General features: G+C 53.6%; 3 protein-coding genes across 12 annotated transcripts in view; all 3 read left to right on the top strand.

Annotated features, from left to right (window-relative positions):
- The first annotated feature begins 1,804 nt into the window (after positions 1-1,804).
- nfic (nuclear factor I/C) overlaps positions 1,805-18,181 on the top strand; it is a 450,718-nt gene continuing 434,341 nt past the window's right edge. For 6 of the 10 annotated variants that reach the window (XM_069928659.1, XM_069928656.1, XM_069928658.1 and 3 more), the window contains exon 1: positions 3,144-3,211. In XM_069928659.1, the coding sequence (XP_069784760.1) occupies positions 3,176-3,211 (36 nt within the window). In that variant the 5' untranslated portion in view covers positions 3,144-3,175. Of the gene's footprint in view, positions 2,124-3,143; positions 3,212-3,884; positions 4,319-18,181 lie in introns of those variants that run through there. The other 4 variants (XM_069928654.1, XM_069928657.1, XM_069928660.1 and 1 more) reach the window with 4 other exon arrangements.
- On the top strand, positions 5,028-5,975 carry LOC138756521 (tetra-peptide repeat homeobox protein 1-like; the record flags this gene model as incomplete). The annotated part of the gene is made up of 1 exon (XM_069922986.1): positions 5,028-5,975. A coding segment is annotated over one exon (948 nt), but the record flags the coding sequence as incomplete, so codon positions are not given.
- Positions 7,263-8,367, top strand: LOC138759627 (uncharacterized; the record flags this gene model as incomplete). The annotated part of the gene is given in 2 exon segments (XM_069930341.1): positions 7,263-8,099; positions 8,101-8,367. Coding segments are annotated over 2 exon segments (1,104 nt in total), but the record flags the coding sequence as incomplete, so codon positions are not given.

Raw genomic sequence — 18,181 nt, 5'->3', positions numbered from 1 at the left:
TTGACCAGCGTTAATCTGGCCAGGGATGGCCCAACCCAAAAATCAGGTGTGGACCGTTTGGGAGTGAAAGCAGAAAGTGCGAGGAATTTCCAATCCTCTTGAAAGGAAGGGTCTGACAAACTTTTTGAAAGTCAGAGCTGCAGATTCTGGACAACAAAAGTAAGCCTAGAACTTGCTGGAACCACTTAGCAATTGAGCAGAATATGGGAGATGAGAACGTTCGCTCTGATCCTCTTCCCACAGGTGTTGCCCAACCCGTTGAGGGTTGCAGCGTTTTCTGGTATATGCAATGATGCCAAAGCAAGAGCAATAATATGAAAACTTTTAGGTGCATTTTATGGCTGCTGATCAAGAAAATCGCCTTAAAATTTTCCTATCGTGTACTTTAAAAAAATAACCTATTTTTGCGATTCCCTGTCATATTTTAAGACTACTTCAACCATACAACCCCATAAAGTGTAACATGTAACTGAAAAGTCATTTTCTGCATTCACATTTGGACTTGCCCGCTGATCCTGGTGCAGTCAGTGAGGAACATGGTGTAAGGTTTCACCAGGACACTGTGACCATGGAAAAGCGGCATCATGGATCAAGGTAACTGGAATCCATCAATGCTGGCCGACTATTATTGGATACTGGCACAAGAGGCCGAGTACAAAAGAAAATCAGCGACGAAACATTTTTAGGTCAGTTGAACTAACGCTGTCAGTATTAAACATGATACATTCAATAAAAGTTCATTTAACGTTTCCCAACTTCACACGTGATAAAGCAAATCTGAAATTACCTTTGTATTCAGTTGTCTATCGTAATCCCCAATGATTTTTTCAAGAAGCAAACCTTGAAAAATTTTTTTTTTGTTATTAATGCATGTTCCAAGGAGGGGCCTGAGGTACATCATCTGAAACCGGACCTGGGGCCTGAAGAACCTACCCATGTCCCGAATGAAATGAAACTCAAGGTAAATATTCTTGGATAGAAGTTGCAGCTGAACTGTTGTACTTTTCTTGATTTTACAAAAAAAATTACACAGCAGGAGATCGAGTCATGTTATAAAAAACCCTTTCTCATTCTTTCCCAACCCCTCAAACAAACAAAATGACAATTAAGTTATGGAAAGGCGCACCCAGTGTACTGTGCACATCAGACCATTTCTCCATGCTAACTTGTTGGCATGTCCTCCATTCCATGCTGTAAATTGAAGGGATGTTTCCCTGTGCAGTAATGGGACGGTTCTGGTCATAAGGATCTGCCATCCACGTGAATGTTGTCATCTCTATTTTAATACATCATTCTCTCGGCCCTGCTGCATCACTCCATCTTTTAAAATTTGCCTCTCTGATGAAAAATCATTTTAGGTGAATGGCAGCTTTTTTTTTAGGGCACGGTTTCTTCTGAAATGGTTGGCAAAGAGCACCCACGCATTGTTTTTATGGGTGAAAAAAAAGTGTATTTCCCCAAAACTGTAACCAGCAGAGAACGCCACAGCCCCGGACATACCACGTGTTCTCGCTGAGCGATCATTTGCAGTACGATGACAACGTGCACAGACGGGGCTTGGGAATAATGCTCGGGTTTATTTCACTGGCAAAAGAGAGGGGGGGGGGGGGGGTTGGTGGGGATGCACCCAATCGTTTTTAGCAAGGAAGGAGTGCGGGGAAAAAAACTTAATATGGTGACGAAGTGATTTCCCTATGCAAATAAGCCATTGCGGAAATAAACAGCTCGTTTTACTTCTGTAATATTTTTATACTACGCCATCAACTCATCACTAAAGCAGCCGAAGGAGCCCTCCCCCATCGATTGGCTGGGCAATCAGGACCCACCGATTGCCTGCACTTTTACATCGGATTTGATAGAAGCAGCGAGTTTTTTTTAACCCCCCCCCCCCCCACACTCATCTGCACACACAACACAGCCAAGTCGGAAGGGAAATATTCCTCTGGATGAAGTAGAGAATTGCAAGGGAATACAAATGAAGCGTTAGCCACGCTTTTAATTCGGCTGCAAGTTGATTACGTACTTTCTCATGGCAATGGTACGTATATCTCGGTGCCCCGGCCGGCCGATGCATTGGTTCTGCCGTCTGCCTTGCAGTCGCTACTCTCTCTCTCTGTTGCATGGTGAGATCGGGTTTGCGCCAAGATTTGGTGGTGTTTGAAGGGGAGGCGGGAGGGGGGGAAGAGAGACAGAAAGCAAAAGCGCTGAGCTTGGCAGATTTCCCATCTGCGAGCAGTTTGCTTGCCAGCTGAAATGAATTTCTGCGTGATCTGTAGACGTGTACATTTGCCTACGTACATTTCAAGCCCAATTCCCAGTGTTTGATCGTAGCGGCAATGGCCGAGGAGCCAACCTGACTCGGGAACCGAGACGCGGGCCACCAAGACTGGGACGCGTTTCTAACCCACTCCCTTTTAAAGGGCCATTGCATCTTGTTCGGCCTGTACAGCGAACCCAGTCGCCGGCTTTTTTGCTCACACCATAGTCTTCTCCAGTGTATATAGACCTCTCATTTAAGAATCACAATTTCGATTTTAAAAGGTGTATTTTAAGCCAGGGCGCACAAGGGAGACGTGGGGTCTATTTCGAAGTAATTTTAAAAATAGATTTTCCAGCCTGTATTGACAGTTCTGAGAATAAAAGGGAGGGTTCCCCCGCCCTCCCCCTGGTTTTATGATTTGATGTTTAATGGTCGAGAAACAAGTTATTTCAATTCACCGCGAGCATTTAGAAGTGCCCTGGCGTTAATTGCAAATACTGAAACGTTCAGGAATGCTCAACTTCCCTCCCTTCAATGCCCCTCGGAATCAAATACTGTCCACTCCGATTTCTGCGTCTCTCTTCAAGACGTAGGGCCGTGTTTTGTAACAGTATCAAAGTGAGAAGAGTTTTGATCTGTGCAGTTCACCCGGTCTCTGTCTGGTCGGTCATATTTGAAACGGTTCGCGGAATGACTTGTCCTGCCCCGAAATTGGTCCCCCTTTGGATTTTTGATGAAATCTTCGCATTCGGAGTGAACATTTATATCTATGGTGGTGGTGTGATTGTGGTCAACATTGACTCACTAAAGGGGGAGGGAAGAGATATTGCACATGGCGTCACGAGAAAAATGAGAGAACGTGCCAAATTCATAAAGCACTTTATATTTAAGAGATCAGACATGTCTCTAAAATAAATGGCTGTGTTTTGTGCCTACGGATTTGTTGGCCAGGTTTGTAGTTATATAAGCGTGTTGTCGTTTGCTCAAGGAAACAGTGTGTCGGTTTTCTGGGCGAAGTGGAGTCCAATTTTGATCTTTAATGATAACATGGGCTGGCTATTCGGTGGAGGAAACTCTCGATATCATTTGTAACACTTCATGTCCCCCTTCCTCCCTGACATGGGCTGTTTGTAAGGACACCATTCATGTCCACTCGTCAGCCGGAGACTCCCCTCCATTGCGATATATATCTATTTGAGGAGCCGTCTTTTCAGTGCCCCCATAGCGGGGTGGTTTTGTGGGGCAGCGCATCATTGTTGCGGCGACTCTGTCTCGCTGTGGGTGGGGGACAACACCTGAGCGATGCCGCACTCCTTCTGGGAAGAGGGGGGCTTCCTTGACCTCCCTGCTTCTTGATGGCGGGGGGGGGGGGGTTCCTTGAGCTCCCTGCTTCTTGATGGCGGGGGGGGGGGGGTCCTTGAGCTCCCTGCTTCTTGATGGCGAGGGGGGTGGGTTCCTTGAGCTCCCTGCTTCTAGTTAATGGCGGGGGGGGCTTCCTTGAGCTCCCTGCTTCTTAATGTTGGGGGGGTGGGTGGACCTTGAGCTCCCTGCTACTTGATGGCGGGGGAGAGAGGAGCGGGAAAGGCGGCGGCCCTCGCGGCACGGCCGGGTTACGCGGCATCACGGGGCGGGCTGCGGGCCCTCGCGGCGACCCACGGCGCTTGTGCCAGTGGGTGACCCGGCGCGGGACAGTTTGGGTGCCGTGAATGTCAAGTCTCGCGGGTTCGGTGTCCCCGGGCAGTGACAGCCGGAGAGTCCGGTCGCGCCGAGCGCTGTCCGCCGGACGGTCGCGCTGATCGGCCGGACCGGGGACCCGAGACTGGGGGTGGAGGCGGGCGGTTGGTCCCCCTGGGGCGGGCTCCCCCCGCCTGCCACAGCAGCGCCGCTTCCGGAGCCGCTTCCCCCAGCGCCTGCCCCTCGGCCGTCCCTCCCTCCCTCTCCGTCTCCGTCCGCGGGCGGAGCTGGGATTTAGACACTGAGGCGGGATGTCACGGTGATGCCGTGACTTCTGGATGATCCGAGGCCGACATGATGTTCTCTCCGCTCTGCGTGACCCAGGTAACCGTGTGGGGTGGCGAGCCCGCGGCGGACCCCTGATGGTGGCCGCACCCCCAGCCCTCCCCTCCCATCCCGTTCCCGCCGCCTGTCTTTCCCCGTCGGAAAAGGCGGGAGGGAGGAAAAGCAGCGTGCTCCCCGCCTGCGCCTCTCCCGCCCCCTCCCCGCCTGCGCCTCTCCCGCCCCCTCCCCGCCTGCCCCGCTCCCGCCCCCTCCCCGCCTGCCCCGCTCCCGCCCCCTCCCCGCCTGCCCCGCTCCCGCCCCCTCCCCGCCTGCCCCGCTCCCGCCCCCTCCCCGCCTGCCCCGCTCCCGCCCCCTCCCCGCCTGCCCCGCTCCCGCCCCCTCCCCGCCTGCCCCGCTCCCGCCCCCTCCCCGCCTGCCCCGCTCCCGCCCCCTCCCCGCCTGCCCCGCTCCCGCCCCCTCCCCGCCTGCCCCGCTCCCGCCCCCTCCCCGCCTGCCCCGCTCCCGCCCCCTCCCCGCCTGCCCCGCTCCCGCCCCCTCCCCGCCTGCCCCGCTCCCGCCCCCTCCCCGCCTGCCCCGCTCCCGCCCCCTCCCCGCCTGCCCCGCTCCCGCCCCCTCCCCGCCTGCCCCGCTCCCGCCCCCTCCCCGCCTGCCCCGCTCCCGCCCCCTCCCCGCCTGCCCCGCTCCCGCCCCCTCCCCGCCTGCCCCGCTCCCGCCCCCTCCCCGCCTGCCCCGCTCCCGCTCCCGCCCGCCTGCCCCGCTCCCGCCGCCTGCCCCGCTCCCGCCGCCTGCCCCGCTCCCGCCGCCTGCCCCGCTCCCGCCGCCTGCCCCGCTCCCGCCGCCTGCCCCGCTCCCGCCGCCTGCCCCGCTCCCGCCGCCTGCCCCGCTCCCGCCGCCTGCCCCGCTCCCGCCGCCTGCCCCGCTCCCGCCGCCTGCCCCGCTCCCGCCGCCTGCCCCGCTCCCGCCGCCTGCCCCGCTCCCGCCGCCTGCCCCGCTCCCGCCGCCTGCCCCGCTCCCGCCGCCTGCCCCGCTCCCGCCGCCTGCCCCGCTCCCGCCGCCTGCCCCGCTCCCGCCGCCTGCCCCGCTCCCGCCGCCTGCCCCGCTCCCGCCGCCTGCCCCGCTCCCGCCGCCTGCCCCGCTCCCGCCGCCTGCCCCGCTCCCGCCGCCTGCCCCGCTCCCGCCGCCTGCCCCGCTCCCGCCGCCTGCCCCGCTCCCGCCGCCTGCCCCGCTCCCGCCGCCTGCCCCGCTCCCGCCGCCTGCCCCGCTCCCGCCGCCTGCCCCGCTCCCGCCGCCTGCCCCGCTCCCGCCGCCTGCCCCGCTCCCGCCGCCTGCCCCGCTCCCGCCGCCTGCCCCGCTCCCGCCGCCTGCCCCGCTCCCGCCGCCTGCCCCGCTCCCGCCGCCTGCCCCGCTCCCGCCGCCTGCCCCGCTCCCGCCGCCTGCCCCGCTCCCGCCGCCTGCCCCGCTCCCGCCGCCTGCCCCGCTCCCGCCGCCTGCCCCGCTCCCGCCGCCTGCCCCGCTCCCGCCGCCTGCCCCGCTCCCGCCGCCTGCCCCGCTCCCGCCGCCTGCCCCGCTCCCGCCGCCTGCCCCGCTCCCGCCGCCTGCCCCGCTCCCGCCGCCTGCCCCGCTCCCGCCGCCTGCCCCGCTCCCGCCGCCTGCCCCGCTCCCGCCGCCTGCCCCGCTCCCGCCGCCTGCCCCGCTCCCGCCGCCTGCCCCGCTCCCGCCGCCTGCCCCGCTCCCGCCGCCTGCCCCGCTCCCGCCGCCTGCCCCGCTCCCGCCGCCTGCCCCGCTCCCGCCGCCTGCCCCGCTCCCGCCGCCTGCCCCGCTCCCGCCGCCTGCCCCGCTCCCGCCGCCTGCCCCGCTCCCGCCGCCTGCCCCGCTCCCGCCGCCTGCCCCGCTCCCGCCGCCTGCCCCGCTCCCGCCGCCTGCCCCGCTCCCGCCGCCTGCCCCGCTCCCGCCGCCTGCCCCGCTCCCGCCGCCTGCCCCGCTCCCGCCGCCTGCCCCGCTCCCGCCGCCTGCCCCGCTCCCGCCGCCTGCCCCGCTCCCGCCGCCTGCCCCGCTCCCGCCGCCTGCCCCGCTCCCGCCGCCTGCCCCGCTCCCGCCGCCTGCCCCGCTCCCGCCGCCTGCCCCGCTCCCGCCGCCTGCCCCGCTCCCGCCGCCTGCCCCGCTCCCGCCGCCTGCCCCGCTCCCGCCGCCTGCCCCGCTCCCGCCGCCTGCCCCGCTCCCGCCGCCTGCCCCGCTCCCGCCGCCTGCCCCGCTCCCGCCGCCTGCCCCGCTCCCGCCGCCTGCCCCGCTCCCGCCGCCTGCCCCGCTCCCGCCGCCTGCCCCGCTCCCGCCGCCTGCCCCGCTCCCGCCGCCTGCCCCGCTCCCGCCGCCTGCCCCGCTCCCGCCGCCTGCCCCGCTCCCGCCGCCTGCCCCGCTCCCGCCGCCTGCCCCGCTCCCGCCGCCTGCCCCGCTCCCGCCGCCTGCCCCGCTCCCGCCGCCTGCCCCGCTCCCGCCGCCTGCCCCGCTCCCGCCGCCTGCCCCGCTCCCGCCGCCTGCCCCGCTCCCGCCGCCTGCCCCGCTCCCGCCGCCTGCCCCGCTCCCGCCGCCTGCCCCGCTCCCGCCGCCTGCCCCGCTCCCGCCGCCTGCCCCGCTCCCGCCGCCTGCCCCGCTCCCGCCGCCTGCCCCGCTCCCGCCGCCTGCCCCGCTCCCGCCGCCTGCCCCGCTCCCGCCGCCTGCCCCGCTCCCGCCGCCTGCCCCGCTCCCGCCGCCTGCCCCGCTCCCGCCGCCTGCCCCGCTCCCGCCGCCTGCCCCGCTCCCGCCGCCTGCCCCGCTCCCGCCGCCTGCCCCGCTCCCGCCGCCTGCCCCGCTCCCGCCGCCTGCCCCGCTCCCGCCGCCTGCCCCGCTCCCGCCGCCTGCCCCGCTCCCGCCGCCTGCCCCGCTCCCGCCGCCTGCCCCGCTCCCGCCGCCTGCCCCGCTCCCGCCGCCTGCCCCGCTCCCGCCGCCTGCCCCGCTCCCGCCGCCTGCCCCGCTCCCGCCGCCTGCCCCGCTCCCGCCGCCTGCCCCGCTCCCGCCGCCTGCCCCGCTCCCGCCGCCTGCCCCGCTCCCGCCGCCTGCCCCGCTCCCGCCGCCTGCCCCGCTCCCGCCGCCTGCCCCGCTCCCGCCGCCTGCCCCGCTCCCGCCGCCTGCCCCGCTCCCGCCGCCTCCCCCGCCTGCCCCGCTCCCGCCGCCTCCCCCGCCTGCCCCGCTCCCGCCGCCTCCCCCGCCTGCCCCGCTCCCGCCGCCTCCCCCGCCTGCCCCGCTCCCGCCGCCTCCCCCGCCTGCCCCGCTCCCGCCGCCTGCCCCGCTCCCGCCGCCTGCCCCGCTCCCGCCGCCTCCCCCGCCTGCCCCGCTCCCGCCGCCTCCCCCGCCTGCCCCGCTCCCGCCGCCTCCCCCGCCTGCCCCGCTCCCGCCGCCTCCCCCGCCTGCCCCGCTCCCGCCGCCTCCCCCGCCTGCCCCGCTCCCGCCGCCTCCCCCGCCTGCCCCGCTCCCGCCGCCTCCCCCGCCTGCCCCGCTCCCGCCGCCTCCCCCGCCTGCCCCGCTCCCGCCGCCTCCCCCGCCTGCCCCGCTCCCGCCGCCTCCCCCGCCTGCCCCGCTCCCGCCGCCTCCCCCGCCTGCCCCGCTCCCGCCGCCTCCCCCGCCTGCCCCGCTCCCGCCGCCTCCCCCGCCTGCCCCGCTCCCGCCGCCTCCCCCGCCTGCCCCGCTCCCGCCGCCTCCCCCGCCTGCCCCGCTCCCGCCGCCTCCCCCGCCTGCCCCGCTCCCGCCGCCTCCCCCGCCTGCCCCGCTCCCGCCGCCTCCCCCGCCTGCCCCGCTCCCCGCCGCCTCCCCCGCCTGCCCCGCTCCCGCCGCCTCCCCCGCCTGCCCCGCTCCCGCCGCCTCCCCCGCCTGCCCCGCTCCCGCCGCCTCCCCCGCCTGCCCCGCTCCCGCCGCCTCCCCCGCCTGCCCCGCTCCCGCCGCCTGCCCCGCCTGCCGCCCCCTCTATCTGTGTCACTTCTTTTATCTCCCTGGAACCTATTGCCCTCTTTCTTTCACAATCACTCACTCTCCATTTTCATGGCCCTGCCTCCCCATGACCCGCCTCCCCTCTCATCTCCATCTCCTTTCCCTTTTTCACTGCTCAATCGCCATCCCCTCTCGTTCCCACATTCGCAAACCTCCAGGTTGCCAACTATTTCTGCTCCCCTTTCCTTCCCTATGCCTTTCATTCCTGACCCTTCTCATCTATTCTATCTTTCCTCCTTTCTCATCTGATCTCATTGGTTTTCTATGTTTCCCCCGCTCTGTTTTCCTCCATTTTCAACCTTTACTCTTACCCCTTTCCTCTTTTCCCTCTTGTCCTCCTTCATCTGCCTCTCTTCCTCACCTTTCTGCACTATATCCCATCTCCTTTCTCCCCTACACTAACCCTCTTACAAATCTTCACCTCCTCTCTGAACCACAGGTGATGGCATCTAACTCCTTTTCCCCAACCAATTTCCCATTTGCATTCATTTCTCCCTTTACTATGCCACTCGATCCTTGCATAGTGTCCCCTCTTCACCTCCACCACCCCAGCCTCTCCAGCTTGCTATGCCACACTTCCCCTTCTAGATGTACCTCTCTGCCCATGCTCATCAACCTCTTCCCCACCTCATCCTTGATCCCACCACCCACGTCCATTCAGTCCCCTTTAGTCCCACACTCAGCCCCCTTTCTTGACCCCTTTCCTACCATAATCCCCTGTCTTTCCCCTCTTGAACATCCTGCCCACCCCCCCGCCCCCCCCCCCCCCCCCCCGGGCCTACCAGTGACTGTAAATTGAAAAATAATTCTACATTGAACATTTTAAAATCTACTTCTTGCTTCTTCATATTTGGTTTGGTCAAAATCTGGAGAACACTCCCAGCTGCTCACATGAGATTTTTAACAATTGTTACTACAGCTATTTGAAGCTGGAAGAACTTTTGTTTTGCAGGACTTTGGTTTTGTTAATGCCTATGATTTCTTCCCTTCTGTAAAGGGAAGATAAATGTTTATACCTGTTATACACTAACATTGTAAATTGTACTAAAATGAGAGGACTTGGAATGGGATCAGTGCAAGCATACATTGCTGCTGGGTTGTGGATCCTAAGTACAGAGCACATTTTGTGCCCTATTTAAACTCCTGCAGGTTAAAAGATTTTTGTTTTCCTTTGAGAATCAATTTTCTGTCATTCGTTATTGGTCATTTAGCCACATATTTTCTCAACGTCGTTATACTACTTATTTTTTTTCTGTAATACTGGTCTCATGCACTTTGATCGAGACTATTTAGTTAATTCAGAAGGTTGCACTTTCTATGGAGTTCTGTGCCTTGTGAAAAGATTCGATAACTGCTTACTGGAGTTAACTAACAGAGAATAGGTACAGTGGGGATCTGTTGAATCTGGTAATGAAATTACACTTGCTCCTTCCAAAAAATGTCATGTTGTTCATTTTTGCCATTTAAAACAAAAATGCAATTTCAATGAGAATTTTTTTGTAAAACTTGGCTTTGCCATTCCTTGCGCTGGTTATGCAGATCTACTGACTTGCATGGATATTGAATCACAGATTCTTAAAAGTGAAAATTTAGTTGGAATATCAAATGCGAAGAGGTAATAACACGTTAGTGGCGCGTGTTTATAATTTGGATGTTTTTCCCGAGGATCGAGAATGTGAAATCTATTTTTCGAAGAGGTACAGCAGCTTGCAGTGATCAGAAAACAGTTCAAGTGTAGCTAATCAGGCCAGACAGTCTGTATCGAATAACAAAGCTGCCTTATTGTCCGATTAATTATTTAAATAGTTTCATGGTCTAGAAGCATTATAAACATTCTTTAATAATAGCAGACAAAAGGGTACTTCCTACGTGGGACAAGAAGATGTTTCTTATGTACTTTAAGGAAAAACGAAAGTGAAAGGGATTTAATGTATACATTATAATTCAAAACCTGAGTTTACTTAGGTAAATTATAAAATAAATTACTTATTTTATACTTTATTATTTCAATATTACAGTTTTTGTTCCTTGCTGTATTTTCTTTATCACTTCACATTTAAATTCAGTGACTTTTTAAAGATAAATATTATGTTCCTCTCAACTAATTTCCTTTTTATATTGCACTTTGATTCTTTATAGATTTATTTGGCTTTCCTCTCTGCCAATTCTTAAATGTTTTTCAATTCCTCAAATATTTTTATTGATTGTTTCAAGATTCAACAACTTTTGGGGAGCAAAAGAAATCTTTGCCCATGGATCGGTGAATTTTGAGGAATTGACTGAAGTGAAATGGTAAACTGTTCATATGGTCGTCGTATCAAAGCATGTGAATCAGAGAAACTTTGTGCTCTGCAGTGTTGTAGTAGTCACGATGCAAAAGCATGGAAAACGGTGTGAAATAGTGAAGTTGAAGGAATCTCTGCACTATAATTTTTAATGGTCAGCAGTGGGTGTTAGCATGAAAAATGCTATTATGGTCTGGATCTCAAAGCGTTGCCAGATTGAGGGAAGAATTTAAATGTGAATTTCAGGTTTCTTGATGTTTTAATTCAAAAGTCAGGTCTTGGGCAAGGCTGCTCAAGGTAAAATGGGTGTTGCTTTGAATGTTACCTTGATGTTTTTAATCTCTAAGAAGCAAAGAATGGGGAAAGTCAGACTGAAACAATTGTGATGGCACCTATATTCGGCATAAATAACTAGCTAACATCCACTTGCATTATAGTAGCAAGAGATAATGGTAATTATGTACATTGCCGTAGAGAATGGTTATTTTGTTTTTGTAATTTTTTTAAACAATGGAATGAGCTCACAAACTAAAGGTGGGCACATGTAATTAAAACCTGCATACATTAAACCTTCGCTTCTTGGCTAGCCAAGCCAAAAGAAGAATAAAGAAACATTAAACCTACATATAACTGGTGTATATTAAAGAAGTTGTATCTGACCCGAATCACCTACGGCTCCTAGAACACTTCCACCAACGTTGTCTCCGCTCCATCCTCAATATTCATTGGAGCGACTTCATCTCCAACATCGAAGTACTCAAGATGGCAGAGGCCGACAGCATCGAATCCATGCTGCTGAAGATCCAACTGCGCTGGGTAGGTCACGTCTCCAGAATGGAGGACCATCGCCTTCCCAAGATATATGGCCGCTGGCCACCGAGACAGAGGTGCACCAAAGAAGAGGTACAAGGACTGCCTAAAGAAAGCTCTTGGTGCCTGCCACATTGACCATCGCCAGTGGGCTGATCTCGCCTCAAACCGTGCATCTTGGCGCCTCACAGTTCGGCGGGCAGCAACCTCCTTTGAAGAAGACCGCAGAGCCCACCTCACTGACAAAAGACAAAGGAGGAAAAACCCAACACCCAGTTTTCTCTTGCAACCGTGTCTGCCTGTCCTGCATCGGACTTGTCAGCCGCCAACGAGCCTGCAGCTGACGTGGACATTACCCCTCCATAAATCTTCGTCCGTGAAGCCAAGCCAAAGAAAGAATTAAAGAAGTAGTCACGGGTATTCGATATGGAATGCATGTGGGTGACAATAATTGTTCATGAGCATACACCATTGGGCGCTTTCATGTCGCAGTTTGACTGCTGGTGGGGCAGCTTCTTGAAGTATGGAAAAAAACATGATTACATTGATTCCATGAATAATGCCATACCAAATAGTCATACTTAAGACAACAGCTTGCTCGAGGTAAATGCTTTACCAGAATCAGCATTCCCACTTGCATGCATTTGCAATGAAATGAGCTAAATCGAAGGCTTTGGAGGCTTGTATCCATTCATTTAATTGTGGCTTGGACAAATCGTATATGGAAACTAGAGTTCCGGAAACCTCTTGCCATGAATGGTCCCAATCTGTTGCTGGTGGATTCAGGCCCATGACCGAACTGCTCAAACCTTTACCTTGTTGCAAGTGGGTTCTCAGCAGCACGCTGGTGGAAAACAAAAGAGTTTGCATCTTTGTAATGTTTTGGCGGTGCAAGACCCATCTGGATCTTGTGTGACTGGTGATCAGGCAGAATGGAGTTTTGATTCCCAGTACTCAAATCTATTGGTAGACAGTAGGCCTTCTCACACCGCAGGCGAACGGTGACCCTACTTGGACCCAGGTGAAATTCCCAGGAAGGCAGGACCTCCTGGGCCTTTCACAGCACGGTCCTAATTCCCTGTAATATGCCTGCCCTGGCAATTTAGCGGGGAGGGGTGGTCCCACCCCCAGCGATGTTGCACACTCACAGGAAGTCTTACTGGAAGTCGGATCGCACAGTAACGGTGGACGAGGATTTTCCAAAAATCAATAAAACAAATGCCTATATGCCTAAATAAGTTGAGTAATTTAATCCACAATCCTATTGCACAAACACCTCTCCCACATGCTTCTTCCTTGATTGGTGATGCAGCTCACAAGTGCTGATGTCACGAAGCTTCCTCTGCTTGGCCATTTTCTGATTCAGACTGTGGGAGAGGGTGGCTGTGTCCTACCTAAGATGTAGAGTCTGGATAATTTTCCCGGGCTGACATTTTCATACCGTCAGTTCACAGGAGGGTGCCCAGGGAAATTTCCCAGGAATCCCCATTTTACATATTAATAAGCAACTGAGATTGCAAGAAAAAGAATCTTGTTCCTCTAAAAGTTCTCACAGAAATTACAGACAAAAAAAAGATAGTTGGTCACTCAGTATTGCATTATAAAGGTATTTGCAATTAATGATATGTTGCATATTAATAGTTTCAGACTAAAATTATTTTGCTTTTCTACTGAACTGCTGTTCACTGAAATGGTGTTTCAAGAACATGCTATTAACTGTATGAGTGTCTATAAACGGGAAATATTCTACACTGGTTTTGGTTGACAGGCTGGAGGACAATATTCATTTTGGAGCCACTCAGTTGTGGGTACTGAGTGATTGTAATGTAGTTGCCTTATTTGCACTAAGTTCTCCCACTTTCAGATCACCTTGTAACTGACAGCAACACATTTATTGGAATAGGTGGCATTCTGCTGGAGTTTGGGAACTTCAGGGTCACCATTCTGGCCTGGGCTCAATCTCTTGGCTCACTTATCTCCCAGCAAAACCCACTGTGAGTTTTGAGATTCACATTTGATAAAGCACGCAGTTCACCTCTTTCATTTGAAGCCGACTCCGTGCCAAATTTGACAGAAGCCATGAGCCATTTTCTTTTCCCTTCCTCGATCTCATGGGACATTTTTATCTCAATTGATCAGTGTAAAAATGCAGTCTAAACTCATCTGTGTATCATTGCAAATCCATATCTTGTTCAAGTTTAAATTTTGATCTGCTATTGGCTTTTATTTCTTCATCAACCTTCCAATCTCCATTGTGGAGCTGGTAACATTTATTTTTGCAGTAAAAACATCAATATTTCAGTCAATGAAATCTGTAGCGGCTTATTGCAAAACCTGAAGAACTGCTGCTGGAGTTGTCATTGTGTTGCAGATGATGTGGCTCCTTCACCGCTCTACAAATACGATCAGCCCTGATTTAGGCTTATATGGTTAATGGCAAAAAGAATCATGGAGGGGTTACAAGAGAGAATCATTTTCAAAAGCATTGGATATAAGGAGGCGGAAAATATGACAAATGGACTTGCTCCCCAGCACCTAGATTAAGCGTGGATGTTTAAATTACCCCCCTTCTCTGTCATTACAAGATCCAATTAACAGAAAAAAGGATGAAAGACTAAATATTGATGTTTAATTTTCTGCTTATAAACTTGATTACTCTTTCAAGATTGTTTTGATTGGAGAGAGACAAAAAAACCCCCAAAATGTTTAAAAACCTGAAACGTTTTTAAAGACTTCCACAGGCTTCAGGGGAATATAGACACACTGGCAAAGGGGACAGATACGTGGCACTGAAATGTATCATGCATGTGTAAAGTGATTCATTCGAGTCGGGAAAATGGGAAGTGGCAAAATAAACAATGGAATGTTTGAAAGAATTGGAAAACTGGGGTGTTATTTCCCCAAAATATTTGAAGATGTTGAAAGAAATTTAAAAAGGAAGTAGACTCTATACCTTTATTAACAGCCGCATGGAGAGATAGTTAAATTGTGTTATCTGCAGCAGGATAGGGGGAGAAATGGGGAGCCTACCTTTTGTCTCGTGCATCCATTCTCAAAGGGGCCCCTACACCTGACCCCCTACCCGGGGGTGGGGGGCCCAGCTCACTTAAGTAAAAATCTTGTTTTCATTCGCCTTGTGTAACATAATTTTTTTTTTAATGTAGTCGGTAGGAAAGAAGTACAGGTATTGAAGAAACTAAGTGAACTTGACTGCTTCACAGCGAAGGGAGCCCATAAATCTTGAGGGGGGGCTGTAGCCAAACAAAAAAGGTTGAGGATGGCTAACATGTGCATTGATTTGATCTGGAAAATGTTCCCTGAAATGGTGGAAGTACCAGTCTTGATTGAACTTTCTGAAAGGGTTTGAAGGGGCATTGATTTTGTTACAGAGCAGTAGAGGGGAGAACTGATCTGCAAACTCGAGGGAAGAGCTGCAATAAGCAGGGAGTGAACGTGCTCCTTAATGCGGCACAATTCGGTGACATGACCCGCAAGCATTTAACTTGCGGTTCATAGTTTTAAGATGAAAGGGGTTAAATTCAACATCAGGGTGCTATTTCTGGGTGTTTAACAAGCACAGATTTGTCTGATTTAGCAGTAGGAAGATTGGAAGATCTGCTCTCTGTTTGCACTCTTGAGGTTCCTGCTGAATTTGGCAGAGCCCATTCTGAACAAGTCGCTTCTGGGAAATTTATTTAGTATATTCAGAACTTACAGCATTCAATCTGTGATAACTTTCCAGGCTCTGTGGGACTGAACCAGCAGTCTTTAAATCTACGACTGAAAGTTACAGTGATTGTATATTGTTCTGGGGAGCTAATAAGTTTCAGTAGGTTTCTAGCATGTGTAGACATTGGTAACAGTTCCTTTCCTTCTTTGTAAATCAGTAAAATAGACTACCAATGAAAGCAGTTAGTGAAACATGAAGTTAAAATGTTCAGGTTTCGACTCTTGCCATCAAGTACTCCATGGAGTTGTGCATTTTTAAAAAAGCTCTAATGAAAATATGTGGCGGGAACCCCACGATTAAATAGTAAAGTGGAAATGGATAAATATTCTGAAGGTTTTCTTAACCACATATTTAAATAGCTTCTTCCCCTCCTCACCCCCCGCGCTTTACAACAAGAGGCTAGAGCCATAATTTGTTAGATTGTCACTGACCTCCAAGGTGCAAACATGATGCTCCAAATAAATAACGTTTCCCTACTTTCTGTTTGCATTCTTAAATTTGTTTGTAACGAGTACATAAACGAAACCAGGAACAACAAATTATAGTTGGAGTATGTGGTAAATTTCAAACAAATGTGCTTCAAGATGTTAGTGTGGTCAGCAGATGTACATTGAGGCATCATACAGCAAGATTAGATTTCTTTGCTTTTCTGATAGGGGAAATAATGATGAACTTTTGGAAAAGTAAATGTTATAAATTCTTGGAAGGTTGAATGTTACTTTTTTTTTTACATGCTATATTTCTTGTGCATAGGTTGCAAAGAGTCAATTTGAAGTGACCTTGTTTGATGCAAAGCCCAGATTTTCTCCAAGTCTTGGCCCATGACCCCAGAGGGGCTGGGGACTGCTGATCATGCTACCCAGGTGACGCGTGGGACTCTGCTGTGAACTTAGAAGTAAGATAGGTAGTTGGAATGGGGAGGAGAGTGATCTCCAAAATATTGCCGCTCGGCGATTGGTAGAAACTTGCGTTGGACAGGGGAAACATTGGATTATGCCAGACCATGCTGTAACAAATTTCAGAAAGGGTTCAGTAGTTTCAAAATCGACGCTTTAGTCTTTTCCATGGATGGGCTCATTTAGAACAATGGTCATTTCTTCCCATGAGATCTCCCATTGTTAATTCTGCAGCTCCAACCCTGGCTCATAAGTGGCCACAAAACCACCCCTTTCATCGATGTCAGTAGAGCTCAGCAAGTCGGTACCCAAGACATGACAGGAGCATGAATGGTTCATCTTGCCTCCATGCCCTGCTTTCAACAGCAGAATGTAGCCTTCTGCCAACTCGATTCACTCCACCACATCCCAAAGAAGCTGATCAACTAACCAGGCTGTTCCAGTATAGCCATCTAACAGAGGAGAAAATTGCCCTGTTTTACTTTGATCACAAAAATAGGAGCAGCGATAAGATTATGTGGACCAGCTGCTTGGGGCAGTGTTCCAAGATGGCCACCCTAAGATGCTTTATCAGTCATCTTCCCTTCATCTGTGTAACTTCAGAAGTGGGCGTTAAGTTTCACTTGCAGATATTTGGATGATGAGACGGTGTGTGCCCACATGCTGAATGTATTCAAACATGGGCTGGAAGGTAACACAAGTCCAAGATCATTAGATCCATAGAACATTGCAGCACAAAAAACAGGCCCTTCTTCTATGCTGAATTATTCTTCATAGTCCCACTGAACTGAACCCAATCCTTCGCTCTCCATATATGCACCTGTCCAAATATTTCTTAAATATTAAAATTAACCCCGCATTCACCACTTCAGCTGGCAGCTTGTTCAACACTCCAACCACTCTCTGTGTGAAGAAGTTCCCCCCTAATGCTCCCCCCTAAACTTTTCCCCTTTCACCCTTAACCCATGTCCTCTGGTTGGTATCTCACCTGCCCTCTGTCGAAAAAGCCCAGTTGCATTTACTCTGTCTATACCCCTCATAATTTTGTATATCTCAATCAAATCTCTCACTCATTCTTCTATGTTCCAGGTAATAAAGTTGTAACCTGTTTAACCTTTCTTTTCAACTCAGTTCCTGAAGTTTGGGCAACATTTTCTTTGAACTCTTTCAATCTTACTGATATCTTTCCTGTAGTTCAAAACTGCACATAATACTCCAAATTTTGCCTCACCAGCATCTTACATAATTTCACCATAACATCCCAACTTCTATACTCAATACTTTGATTTATGAAGGCATTATTATCTGCATTAAGAGAGGGCTTAACTACCCTCTCCTTACTATTCCGTGCCATTACAATTGTAAAGTCTTGACCATCAGCGCCTCCAAAAGCAAGTCAGCACCATGAGTGCTGTGACCATGTGAACAGGACTGATGCTGACTGTCCTGTGACTCAATCCTTGGCTCTCCAAACCTTTCACCATTCATGAATTGGGGATTCCCTCTTGTCTGGGTGAGTGTGTCCACAATAACACTTAAACATCAGTGGCTTCCAAGACCATTTGATTTTGATACCTCATCCACCACCTTAAACCTTTATTACTGGCACCCAAGCCAGGTTTGCACCATCTGTGAGATATACTGCCAAGACTTCTTCACCACTGCCTCAGAAGGAACAGGGGAAAGTGCATCTGCAAATGATAATGGCATCCACATGACCTTGCCACTGCAGGTTCAAAGTTCAGCAACTCTCCAAAGAACAGTTCAATGGGAGTGTAGTCACCACAAGAGATGATAGAGACTGCTGGAAAGGTTGCTGTTAATTCCAGCCTTCCATCAATGAGTATTGAACTCTGCATTCTTCTCCATTAGGAACCAATCTGACGTTGTTGGCTAGGGTTCTATCCACAATCCCAAGTGTCAAGGGTGGATGCGGTGATGGTATCTGATCCTGATGGCCTGGCACCAGCCCCACTCCTAATCCTCAGGGGTGGTTATGGCAATAGGATCTGAATGGGTTAACACATTCAACCTTAGTTTATTAGTCTGAGGTTGCCCGTGTTTTCCTCCGTATCAAATGACGGCCTTGGTTTTAGTATTCTGCTTACCAGCCAATTACCAGGAACTCCAAGTATCCATTGGACAAATCAATACCAGAATCGAT

Source organism: Narcine bancroftii, chromosome 3 (assembly GCF_036971445.1).
Source record: "Narcine bancroftii isolate sNarBan1 chromosome 3, sNarBan1.hap1, whole genome shotgun sequence".
Taxonomy (NCBI): domain Eukaryota; kingdom Metazoa; phylum Chordata; class Chondrichthyes; order Torpediniformes; family Narcinidae; genus Narcine; species Narcine bancroftii.
This window is presented reverse-complemented; position numbering and strand designations above follow the sequence as displayed.